The sequence below is a fragment of the Podarcis liolepis genome (assembly GCF_965112155.1).
Source record: "Podarcis liolepis genome assembly, chromosome: 14".
NCBI classification, from domain to species: Eukaryota; Metazoa; Chordata; class Lepidosauria; order Squamata; family Lacertidae; genus Podarcis; species Podarcis liolepis.
The window spans coordinates 34312016-34325511 of record NC_139569.1 but is presented as its reverse complement, the minus strand read 5'-3'; the positions used below and the strand labels follow the sequence as shown (position 1 = coordinate 34325511).

Below are 13496 nucleotides of genomic sequence, written 5' to 3'. Positions count from 1 at the left end.
TCGTTTGCCTTCATGAAGGTTAAGTGTAGTTAATATGTTTTGACATCACCACCACGAGACCAGGTTTGTCTTCTCTATGAGATACTCATCTTCACTGTGAGGATAAAATATTTGTTTCTGCAGCAGCCGGAGCAGCTTGTAGAGAAAATAAATTCCAACAGTGTTTTCCCTGCTCCCTCGCCCAGCCCCGACTGGCCCCTACGCAGGGTGTCCGGCGTGTCCCAGGGCACACCCTCACCCGCTGCACTTGGCTGTGGTTGAGCTTGGTGAAGAAGCATGCCAGTAAGTGGGAGGCGATCATGGTGTGGCAAGGCTGCTGGGGCGCAGAGCACCCTGCCCAGCGCCTCCCTTTGGCCCTGGCCAGAGGGTGTGTAAAGCCTCAAGCAGCAGCAGGAGGAAGGTGGCTGCTTGGCTGCCCAAGTTGAGCTGAGGACTCAACACACCGCCCTTGCCTTCTGCCGGCTCTCTGCTGGGGCGACGGCGCACGTGCCCACAGAGAGGGCTCTGAGTGCCCCCTCTGGCATGCGTGCCATAGGTTTGCCACCACTGACCTATAGGCTAGTTTCTAGCCACACCTTATATCCAAGCAAGGAAGAGGCATTGTCAGAGTTCAAGGACACATTCCCACCACTCAAAAGGTAAAAGGACCTGTGACCATTAGTTCCAGTCGCGGATGACTCTGGGGTTGCGGCACTCATCTTGCTTTATTGGCCGAGGGAGCCGGCGTACAGCTTCCGGGTCATGTGGCCAGCATGACTAAGCCACTTCTGGTGAACCAGAGCAGCGCATGGAAATGCCGTTTACCTTCCTGCCGGAGTGGTACCTATTTATCTACTTGTACTTGATGTGCTTTCGAACTGCTAGGTTGGCAGGAGCAGGGACCGAGCAACCCACCACTTAAGGAGAGTATAAAACAGGGGTGTAGGGGGTGTTACCAGAAGAAAATTCTGAGGGTCGTATTTGGCCCCCTGGGCCCGAGAATCCCCAAACCTGTAATAAGGGTTGCAGCTAGAAAAGCATGTGAAGTTCTTTGAACACTTGAAAGTAGCATAGAAATGTTTGAGGGTGCTTATTCCTCCCATGTGTTTATTCAATGAAACAGGAATTCCGTGCACAAGTCACCCAAGATGGGGCAGGGGTGGGGTGGGGATTCCCACTGGGAGGCAAGTAGGTAGATCTGTGCCTGCAGCATGTTAGCTGAATGCGCTAGCGTGCATCCCGTACAACATGTAAGTTGTACAATGCAAGCTGGCATTGAAATGGCAATTAAAGGCGGTGCTGACAGAAGGATTTATTCCCTTATCTTATTTGTCTTTGTCATCTTGCTTCTAGCTGTCCTCAGCAAAATTCCCCCTCTGCTCCCCAACATAGCGTCTTGCTTGCTGTTGATCCCTGCCCAAAAGTTTGAACCAGGTGCCTTCAAACTCCGGCATATTCATCTTTGGCAGATTAGGTGAATAATTAGCTCTCGTGTTTACAGAACACTTTGCCCCTTGAGTCACTCTCCAGAGGAGAAGCTGCTAAATGCCACACAGGATGACGAGGGCAGACATTAAGGGAACTCCACCTCTTGCAAACTAAACTCAATGGGTGGAATATCATCAAGTGGTTAAGGATTGATCAAAGTCAACACCTGGCTAGGAATCCGCTGTGGAACCAGGCCTCAGGAGGGTTGTTTTTTTCCAGACACAGCACTTGGATCGCATCAATGAGGTTGTTGCCTGATTAACAGACTGAGATTTTATATAATTATTTAACTTTGCATGATGGGGGGGGGGGAACAAGGTTCTGCAGCCAAAAATGATGACGCAGAGATCAGTTGCCCTTCTCTTAAAACTGGAGTGGGAAACCTTGTTTCTGTCTACAGTAGTACCTCAGGTTACATACGCTTCAGGTTACATACGCTTCAGGTTACAGACTCCGCTAACCCATAAATAGTGCTTCAGGTTAAGAACTTTGCTTCAGGATGAGAACAGAAATCATGCTCCGGCGGCGTGGCGGCAGCAGGAGGCCCCATTAGCTAAAGTGGTACTTCAGGTTAAGAACAGTTTCAGGTTAAGAACAGAGCTCCGGAACGAATTAAGTACTTAACCAGAGGTACCACTGTACTTACAAAGAGTAGTATTGGGTAACTGCCTTGGCCCACAGAAAATTGCAGGTGACACCATGGATGATTTTGTTGTTTAATATTGATATGAACCTGCTAGGTATGAGACAAGGTGGCCCCATATACTGATGATACCAAGCTCTGTTTCCTGTGTAACATCTGAATCAGGGGAGGCTGTTCATGTCCTGAACCGTAAGAACACAAGAGGAGCCTGCTGGACCCACTTAGTCCAGCATCCAGTGCTCACATTGACCCAAGCAGGACAGCAGAAGAGCACTTCCCCTCCTCTGTGTTTTCCAGCATTCTGGTGTTCAGAAGCATTACTGCCTCCAGCCTGGAGGTAGAGCATAGACATTGTGGCTATCAGCCATTGATAACCACCTTCTCCATCAATTTGTCCAAACATCTTTTAAAGCCATCCATGTTGGTGGCCATCACAGCCTCCTGGGGGAAACGGGTTCCATAGTTTAACTATGCAATGTGTGAAGAAGTCCTTCCTTTTATCTGTCCTGAATTCCAACATCCACCGGATGTCCACAAGTTCTAATATTACAAGAGTGGAAGAAAAGTTTTTCTCCATTTGTTTTCTCCATACCATGCAGTTTTATAAACTTCTATTATGTCATGCCATATTCACTCCCCCCCCCCCAAACTAAAACGTTCCAAACACTGCAGCCCATGCCTGGAATGTGAACTACTAAATAGCAACAGAATCCTGACAAGACAGAGACTGCATCCATACCACACATTTAACACATTCTTATTCCGCTTTAACAGGTATGGCTTTCCCAACACAATTATGAACGTGGGCCCTTTCCGTGGCACGTAGGTGCTACACCACTGAGCTGTGGAGGCATTTGAGTGGTCACTGTGGGTGTCAGGATGCTTGTCAAGATGACTTATTGGCTGGGTGGTGCTGTGGTCTAAACCACTGAGCCTCTTGGGCTTGCCGATCAGAAGGTCGGAGGTTCAAATCCCTGTGAATGGAGTGAGCTTCCGTTGCTCTGTCCCAGCTTCTGCCAACCTAGCAGTTCGAAAGCACGCCAGTGCAAGTAGATAAATAGGTACCGCTCCGGCGGGAAGGTAAGCGCCATTTCCATGCGCTCTGGTTTCCGTCACAGTGTCCCATTGCGCCAGAAGCGGTTTAGTCATGTTGGCCACATGACCTGGAAAGCAGTCTGTAGACGAACGCTGGCTCCCTTGGCCTGAAAACGAGATGAGCACCGCAACCCCATAGTCACCTTTGTCTGGACTTAACCATCCAGGGTTCCTTTATCTTCTTACCTATTAATTTCAAGTATTACTAAGCACTGGTGTGCTGTGGTAAAAATCGTTTGCGTCACATCAGCTGAATGCCTTTGCACCCAGAGCGGCTTCAGTGCCACATCTGCAAATCCGTCATGATTCAGACTAGTTTAAAGGGAAGAGGCAATAAAAGTATGCAGTGCGTACGCCACTCTGCAAAGTTTAACAGTGTGTTTTCTTTTAAATTGTTTCAAATCCTCCGAGCCTTCAGGGATCAGCACAGGAAAGTGAAAGCTTTAAGTGGGTGCTTTTGCATGCTGGGAAAAATGAAAGTGTTGGTTAACTCACTTCTCTGCACAAGCCTAGGTATTTACTGGGTTGTGTGGGTGCCTCAGGAGGCAGATGCCTAAATTGATGCCTTTGAGTAGATTCATACATATTTCATTTGTTGCTGTTTTGGTGATGCTGAAACCTCTTGCATCTGCGCACATCCATCAAATCTTGGGCTAAGCCCCAAACTTTTAATTCAGAGTTGATGTCTTCTTGATGACTCTTGGTTACCCCCGGAATCAGCCCTTCAGGAGCAGAAGCAAGAGCTCTGGTGGGCTTGATTATCTCTGTAGCAACAGGAACCTCAATCTTGCCAATAGAGTCCTGCCAGAAGCGCTTTGCAATAATGCAGTGTTTCCCAAACGTTTTTGGGCAACGGCACACCTGTTAGCCGGAAAAAAATCTCGCGGCACACCACCATTAAAGCCCCGCCCCGTGACGTCAGCGCGCAGCGTCACGCCGGGAGGGACGCACAAAAGCGAAAGTTTTTTCCCTCCCCCTTGCCGGGGTGGGAGGAGGCAGCAGAGCGAGGGCAGCTGAGGCGGCGGCGGCTGTTGTGGTGGTGGCGGCGATAGCGGGCGGAGGAGGAGCCGTCGCCGGGAGTTGCTGCTGCTGCTGCTGCTGCTGCTGCCCGGACATGCCGGCCTCCTCCTCCTCCGCTCCTCCCTTTTGCGCGCGCTGCCCCGCCGCTCGGCACCAGCACCGCGGAGCCGCCCCCGGCTCGACGCGGATCCTCGCCGCCGCCGCCTCTCGCCGCCCGACTCGCCCGCCTCCCTCCCACGGCACACCAGCCGGTGTCTCACGGCACACTAGTGTGCCGCGGAACACCGGTTGGGAAACACTGCAATAATGTACATTGCACATAGAGCCAGACTTGTTCAAATAGCACTCAGCTGGTCACCTGTAAAGGAGTAAAAGTTACTTCTAGGTGAGCAGGAAAGGAATACTTACACAATGCTTCTTTTTTCCTTGTGTATCTGGAAAACTCTCCCGATAGCTAGAGAAGGAGCTGAATTGAAATATTTAATTGGTGGTGGGAAATTCAATAAAGCATGATGCATGCAGTTTAAATTTTATAAGCAAACAAATTCAAAGCTTTACTTGTAAATATTTTAAGGTATTTGACCTCTATAGCAAACACTTCCCTTACATTATTTATATTTGCTGTGGGGGGGTGGGGTGAAGGCACTGCAAACATAGTAATTTTAGCAAGCCTGAAAAACTGCATGTTTCCTAGGAATACTGTATTGACCTAAAATAAAAGCAAGTTAGATTTAATGGGCATTATATTCCTTCCGATTGTCCTTCTTTTTTTATCTTGCCTTTTTTCATTACGCTGCCAGTTTTACTGAAACAATGCATTTCTGTCGAATGTTGTTCTGGGGAAATGTCCAGAAATCTCCCCATTTATGCCCCACACCAGTGACCTGCCCCCCTCAAGTTTCTTCCCCAGGGATTTGAGTCTCTTTCCATTCCCAGAAACATTATAATTGAAACCACCAGTCTCTTTACCTATCATCTGGGAATGTGTACCAGGAAGGCGAGGGGGGGGGGAAGGGAGGGGAAACCACCCCTCAATTATTATTCTGGGATTTTAGCTTTGTAATTTTCCTCTTTATTTCTTGCATGTGTGGCCAAAAATAAAATAAAATAGGCTGTTCCCTCGAGCTAGATCCTAGTCAGCGGGAGTGAGCAATGTGGGCAATTTGCAGCAAAACAAACCCAAATTGGGGATGGAGTCTTTGTGTGGGTAAATAACTCTTGGCAAGGCCTTGTTGTAGCAAGTGGAAGGATGTCTGGAATCCAGATGAGTCACCTCAGAACAGCAGGTGAGGCCTGGCTTGCCAGGAGCCAATGACCACCAGGTGGGCCTGCGCAATTCGTGACCCACCAACCGAGCACAGCCTGCTGGCAATGTGTTGTGGCTGGAAAACACTCCCCAGCACTGCTGCCTTTAAAGAAAAAAATAATATTATTTCTGCAGGCTGAGTTCAAAAGGGTTTGTCAAGCCCTGGAGGGTGGGGAGCCTGGTCAGCTGACTGCAGTTGCTATTTGTCCTATCTTCATAGAGGAGATGGGAGCACTGTTGACCTGGGCTTTATTCATACCATACATTTAAGCGCTGCCAGGGCCAGATTTAAGTTTGATGATGCCCTAAGCTACTGAAGGTAATGGGGCCCTTTATATGTCCAGCTGTCCTTTGTCAACAACAGATCGTCGCTTTTTTGTGTTGAATATATGCTATATGGTATTTTATGGACCTAATAGGTATCTAAAGCCATTTGCACATAACAAAATATGTATTTTATCAAAGTAATTGTTGAACTGAAACCAGTGATATTTTAGGGAGCAGGCTAGCAGGTGGGGCCCATTACTTACAGTACATCATAGGAACCTACACAACACAAAACACTGTTGCTGTATGCAGGTTTTATATTATTTGTTTTTAATCTTATATTTTGGAAATGTACATCCAGTTTTTCCCCCTTTAATATTTTGGGGGGCCCCAAGAGAGTGGGGCCCTAAACTATAGCTTGTTTAGCTTATACGTAAATCTGGCACTGAGCGCTACTATACTACTTTAGAGAGCCATTTAAAAAAAGGTAAAGGACCCTTGACAGTTAAGTCCAGTCGCGAACGACTCTGGGGTTGCGGCGCTCATCTCGCTTTACTGGCCGAGAGAGCCAACGTTTGTCTGCAGACAGTTTTTCCGGGTCATGTGGCCAGCATGACTAAGCCGCTTCTGGCGAAACCAGAGCAGAGCACGGAAACACTCTTTACCTTCCCACCTATTTATCTACTTGCACTTTGACGTGCTTCCAAACTGCTAGGTTGGCAGGAGCTGGGACTGAACAACGGGAGCTCACCTCATCGCAGGGATTCGAACCGCCGACCTTCCACTCGGCAAGCCCTAGGCCCAGTGGTTTAGACCACAGCACCACCCATGCCCCTGCTTAGAAAGTCATGGCTTCCCCCAAAGAATTATTTGTACCCCGATTTTCTACACATAGGTGACCAAAGCATACTAAAATAGAAAATAAAAGATGCATACTAAAAAACATCTCTCCAAGCCTTACTGTCTGAAATATTTTAGGTGGAGCTTTCAGAGGCTGAACCTGTGTTACGTAGTGACTGGGAGTATTGAAGAAGCCCAGCTTCAAATCCCTTATCTGTCCTAGTTCATAAGTTTATTGTTCTGGCCAAAGACCATGACACACAAACCCCTCGTCAACCATGGAAACTAACCTGGTGACCTTGGGACAGACACTATTTCTGAGCCTGCCCTACCTCACAAGGTTGTTGCAAGGATTATGGGGTGTGTGTGAGGGGACTTTCTTTTGGGGAAGGGATATAGGCTCTGTGGTAGTGTCTGCCCTGCATGTGGGAAGGCCCCACATTCAATCTCCAGGTAGGTCTGGGAAAGTCTCCCTGCCTGAATTCCTAGAGAGCAGCTGTAGGTCAATGAAGGCTCTACTGAGCTAGCTGGACTCATGGTCTTAATTCAGAATACAGCTTCCTATATTTCCATGTGTGCACCACCTTCAGTTTCTTGGAGATAGAGTGAGGTGAAAATGCAATAACCTGCGACCTTGCTATGGTTGCTTTCTAGGTGGAGGACAATTTCAGTGGAGTAGCTTCAAAAGATGTAGCTGTCGATTTGCCAGCTGTTCATGGGGTTCCATTAACTCATGTTGTGTTAGCCTGAAGATTGTTATGCTATGGGTGTAGCTTGCCAAGAGATGGAAGGCTGTCATACCCATACAAAAACACTCTAAATAACTATCTAGTTGGGCGGGCGGCTTTGGGAATTATTTGTTTTGTTTTAAACCAGTTGGTAGACAGGTAGGCCTACCCAATTCCCTGATGGGAGCTTAAACCTGTTTTTTGCAAAGCAAATGAGTCTGGCAGAATTGGGAGCACAAGGCTGTGCAGAAACACAGGCTCGAATCTCTGCACCTTGCTAATAGCCACCTATTTTATAAAGAAGCCAAACAGCCTGCCTGCAAATTGCAGCAATTTCTTCTTGCACTCAAAGCCAGCATGACCCAGGCTAAGCCAAGAGCAACACAGCGCCCTTTTCTCTGAAAATACTGTTCCCTTGACCAGGCTTACGAACGCCTGTCTGCATGCAGAGTATAGATTTATTTTTCTTCAATGTCCAGTGGGAGAATGGTGTGAAATTTTCATTTATTTTCATATTTGTTTTGAAAAAAAAGAATGATTTCTTGCGAAATGAATCCCTCCTGACACCCCACGGTTCATGTACAGTTAGAATTGAGAAAATGATGTTAACAGGATTTTTCAGGGTTTGGATTGCAAAACTGAGCCGAGCACATGTCAAAAGGGTGCAGTCTCTGATTTAGTAACTCCTGGAAATCAGAGTAGAATTAAAATCAAGAATATAATAAAGTGCAAAAAATAACAATAAATTTAATAGCAAGGATGATTTATAATAAACCTTTATTTGAAACACTCTCGAGTATTCCAAGTGTTTCCTAGTTGGAATCTTTGCAGCAACTCTGTTAATTTAAGTCAGTATTGTGATCCCCCATATTGCAGATGGAGGGATTGAGGTTTAGAGAGTAAATAACTAGCCAAACGGGGCAATCCTATGACGAGATCTACTGAGATAAGCAGTTTAGGCTGCACTGGATCTCCAACTCAGAAGCTTATTCCTAGTTCAGCTGGATTTAAGGCCCCAACCAGGGCTGGCCAACCCATGAGGCAACCGCCTCAGGTGGCAGGATTCACAGGGGCAGCAGACCCCAATGCAGATTTTTATTCGGCTCTTGTTCATGATGTAGATAGCTGCTTTTCATTGATGTCACTGTTGGATCTGAAGAAGTGTGCATGCACACAAAAAACTTATACCCAGAACAAACTTAGTTGGTCTCTAAGGTGCTGCTGGACAAGTTTTTAATTTTTTTATTTATTTTGACTGTTGGAGATGGATTTAGTCATTCTCCTAGGTGCTCACCCTCAGCGCCTGATAACTGTAGGCATACTTCCACGGAAACAAAACGTTGCATTTAAGTGTTTGGGGCAATATGCAATACATGTTTCTGGCTCATTTTCTTGAATGGCTCTTGGTAGCGTACAAAATGTGTGTCCCCCACCCCCTTTATCCTCACAACAACTTTGTGAGGCAGACTAGACACTGACTAGTACAACATTGTCTGCTGAATTTTCCAGCTGAGGATGGGCTTGAAACTGGGTCTCCCTACTGTTAGTTGAACTTTCTAAGCACTCTGCCACATTGGGTCGTGATAGCCCATGCTCCATGATTCTTGGTTTTTGTAGCGGTGGGCCTGCATTGCTGATCTCAGGTGAGAAAAAGGAGCAGGTGCCAACCTGTTCATTCCTCTGAAACTCAGAATTTCTATGTTCATTTTCTTACAGATAGCAGTCCAGTAGTCATGTCAGTCAGCGTCCATGAAAACCGCAAATCCCGAACGAGCACTGGTTCAATGAACATCTTGCTGTTCCACAAAGCCTCCCATCCAGACTGTGTCCTGTCTCACCTCAACACCATGAGGAAGCACTGCAAGTTCACTGACGTCACCCTCTGGGCCGGGAATAAGTCCTTTCCATGCCACCGGGCTGTGCTTGCTGCTGCCAGCAGGTACTTTGAAGCCATGTTTAGCAACGGCCTTCGCGAGAGCTTGGGTGACAAGGTGAATTTCGACGATAGCCTGCACCCAGAGGTGTTGGAGCTGCTGTTGGACTATGCTTACTCCTCCAAGATCATAATCAACGAGGAGAATGCAGAGTCCCTCCTGGAAGCAGGGGACATGTTGCAGTTCCAGGACATCAGGGATGCAGCTGCCGAGTTCCTTGAGAAGAACCTGCACCCTTCCAACTGTCTGGGCATGATGGTCCTTTCAGATGCTCACCAGTGCAAGAGGCTCTATGAGCTTTCTTGGAGGATGTGCTTGGTCAACTTTGAGACAGTCCACAGAAACGAAGATTTCAATAACCTCTCCAAGGACACCCTGCTGGACTTGATTTCCAGTGACGAGCTGGAAATTGAGGATGAGGAGAAGGTCTTCAAGGCAGTCATGCAGTGGGTGAAGCATGACTTGGACAAGAGGAAGTCTTTCCTCCCAGAGATGTTGAAGCACGTGCGACTGGCCTTGCTGCCTTCCGAGTGCCTGAAGGAAGCCATGACCTACGAGGAGCTGATCACGGCGGAAGACCAGAACAAGCAAATCATGGATGAAGCTCTTTGGTGCAAAAAGAAGATCTTGCAGAACGATGGGGTGGTCACCAGCCCCTGTGCCAGGCCTCGGAAGGCTGGGCACACTTTGCTCATCTTAGGGGGCCAGACGTTTATGTGTGACAAGGTTTACCAAGTAGACCACAAGGCTAAAGAGATCATCCCCAAAGCCGACCTCCCCAGCCCTCGAAAAGAGTTCAGCGCCTGCGCCATTGGCTGCAAAGTCTACATCACTGGAGGCAGGGGCTCCGAAAACGGGGTCTCCAAGGATGTCTGGGTCTACGACACAGTGAACGAGGAGTGGTCCAAAGCTGCCCCAATGCTTATCGCTCGGTTTGGACATGGGTCAGCCGAACTGGAAAACTGCCTCTACGTCGTCGGCGGACACACCGCGGTGGCCGGGGTTTTCCCAGCTTCTCCTTCCGTTTCACTGAAGCAGGTGGAGAAGTACGACCCTCTCGCCAACAAATGGACCATGGTGGCCCCTTTGAGGGATGGCGTCAGCAATGCGGCCGTCGTCAGTGCAAGGCTGAAGCTCTACGTCTTTGGTGGGACCAGCATCCACCGCGACATGGTGTCCAAAGTCCAGTGCTACGACCCGCTGGAGAACCGGTGGACCATCAAAGCCCAGTGCCCCCAGCCCTGGCGCTACACGGCGGGCGCTGTCCTGGGTAGCCAGATCTTTATCATGGGTGGAGACACGGAGTATACGGCGGCCTCCGCCTACCGCTTTGACTGCGAAACAGACCAGTGGACGCGGATTGGGGACATGACGGCCAAGCGGATGTCCTGCCACGCTTTGGCCTCTGGGAACAAGCTTTATGTGGTGGGTGGCTACTTTGGGACCCAGAGGTGCAAGACGCTGGATTGTTACGACCCAACTTCGGACACCTGGAACTGCATTACCACTGTGCCTTACTCTCTCATCCCAACAGCGTTTGTTAGCACTTGGAAACACTTACCGGCTTGAGGCACACAGTCTGCAGGAGAGAACTGAGGAGCTTGAGGAGGTAAGGTATCTTAAGGGAAGTTTCTGCTGATGCCTGCAGATTCCTCTTTTGCATGGACTTCTAGACAGGAACCCTAGAAGCTTAACAAATATAAAAGATGTGACAACCCTGCAAAGGTGTATATTTTGATGGCGTCTTTGCTCTGGTACCATGACAAACATTTATTCATTTATTTTTGAGTTTTGTTGTTTTAAGAAAAATTATAAAGGCCTTCAGCTTTTCTAGGGTGAGTTTATAAAAGCAACAACTAGAGACTTTTTTGTGGGGTGGATGGGAACTGTGCTGAAAGCATTCCAAGCAGAAATAAAAATGCCCTAGTGATTGCCAGCTCTTGAGGGGGTTACACTTCTTTGCTGTGGCTTGAGGCTCAGTTGGCTTGTTGCCACAGAGCACGTTCCATCAGCTTTGGCTGGTAGCCGAGCTGCACACCTACCTATCTGGACAGGGATAGCCTAACTTCTGCCGTCTGGTAACATCTAGGGCTGAGTCTACACACGGGAAAACCCCGCTATAAATAAGTCAGAAAAGAAAAGAAAAACGCTATGGAAAATTGTGTAGATTTTTTTTTTTTTACCCTCCAGTACCATCTAGTGTTGCATGTTTATAACGCATTCAAAACGTGGTTTCTTTCCCAGTGTAGCTGAGCCCCGAGTTGGATTAATGCAACACATTGCATGTTAGGCTGCCACTGAAGATGGTTCATAAACTTCAGCCGGTTCAGAATTCAGCAGCCGGGTTAAAGGGAAGTTCTCTACTCACCGAGGCAAGATGTTTTGAGCACAGGACGCCACTCCTAGCCCAGCTGCACTGGCTGCCAAGTGGTACCTGGGCCCAATTCAAAGTGCTCGTTTTGACTTACAAAGCCTTAAATAGACCAGAACTGCCTTCCATCAAGGACTGTCATATGAATCAACCACATCAACGAGCTTGAGAAGGCCTGGTTAAGCTTGCTGTCCTCTTTGGGGTTCTAACACAGAAAGAAGAGGTCTGCTCTGCCATGAAGCAGCTGCTTGCTGCTGCTATGGGACTGACCTGTGTTTCCCCCAGTTCCAGCCTCCAGTCCTTTCACACCCCATTGCTGCCCCTTCCCACTCCCTCCCCTCCATGCCGCACTGCCTGACAACTGACACAGCCACTTCAGCATCTAATTAACTGCCACTTAGCTATTAAATACTGCTGCAGAATGCATTGAGGAGTCCATCTTTTCTCCAGCTCGGGTTACAGGGCTTCCCCTTAAGAGCTGCTTTCACACCGGAGATTAATTTTATGGGCCTGCCATGCAGCTGCGTCCCACGTAGTGAAGGGCCAGGATGCTTGTATCAGCAGCAGCTGAGGATAATGGCTGGTGGTTTTCTTCCCCATAAGAAAAAGACCCAAGCTTTCGCCATTCTTAACAGAAAGAGGTTTCCACCAGGAAAGCTGTTTCAGCTGGGTATAAGTTGTCACAAAATGCTCTCACATACCAATACATATTAGTTTGTAATTATCCTTTCCTTCTGTCCCTGCACTGTCCCTCAATAACAATAACATCAGGTCCCAGAATGGGAAGTCTCCTGAACAGCAAACTACCAATGTTTTCAAGCCACCTTCAAGGGAATAAAGGTAAAGGTAAAGGGACCCCTGACCATTAGGTCCAGTCGTGACCTACTCTGGGGTTGTGGCGCTCATCTCGCTTTATTGGCTGAGGGAGCCGGCATACAGCTTCCGGGTCATGTGGCCAGCATGACTAAGCCGCTTCTGGCAATCCAGAGCAGCTCATGGAATCGCCGTTTACCTTCCCACCGGAGTGGTACCTATTTATCTACTTGTACTTTGACGTGCTTTCGAACTGCCGACCTTCTGATTGGCAAGTCCTAGGCTCTGTGGTTTGACCCACAGCACCAGGGGATACTCTGCCCTAAAAGGGTTGAGAATGACATAGTTTTACACCTTAAATGTTTGGGCCAGATTTTACTGGGGATTTCAGGCTACCTCTGCTGACAAACAGGTTCTTGGGCTTTTTATAAGCAAAACTGTTGTGTCCCCAATGTGCTCTGTAGTTTAGCAGCAAAACCTGTGCCAAAGAGCAGTGAAAAATCAAAGTTGAAACAGCTGGAAAAACAGTGATGAAGTGTTTGCTGAAATATACACTTCTGTTTCTTTACTTACATGTATATACACGCACACACATACCTTTAACGTCAGTGATGGGGAAACCTTTGGCCCATTAGATGTTGCTTGACACCAACTCCCATCAGCCCCAGCGAGTGCAGTCAGCGTTCATCCATGATGGAGTTGCAGTCTAGCAAGACAGGAAGGGCCCAGATTCTCTTCCTTCTCCAGTATGTTTTCACAAACAGAGCTTCTCCCCTGCAATTAGTACTGGGGCAGGAATGATATTGGCAGAGTCAGATAGGATGCCTCTGCCTTTTTTTGCAAAGGACAGGGCCTCCATTTCAAAGCAAAACGTTGTTGTGAAAAGATATGCAACTCTTAAATCACACTTTCTCAATAAAGGGACCTCCACTGGTTTTCAGACTATGACTCTCAACAGACCTGACCAGTGTGGCCAGTAGCTGATGTGAGTTGTAGTTGAAAATATCTGGAC

The 13496-nt window shown here is 47.9% G+C and overlaps 1 protein-coding gene across 2 annotated transcripts in view; it reads left to right on the top strand.

Annotated features, from left to right (window-relative positions):
• The window catches only part of KLHL25 (kelch like family member 25), a 35475-nt gene that overhangs the window by 12475 nt on the left and 9504 nt on the right, over positions 1-13496 (top strand). Inside the window, exon 2 of one of the 2 annotated variants that reach the window (XR_014519052.1) lies at positions 9083-11025. Coding sequence is in view for 1 of the 2 variants with exons in the window: in XM_083475102.1 (XP_083331228.1) it covers positions 9100-10869 (1770 nt within the window). In the remaining variant the exon portion in view is untranslated. The remainder of the gene's footprint in view (positions 1-9082; positions 11026-13496) is intronic. The other variant, XM_083475102.1, reaches the window with a different exon arrangement.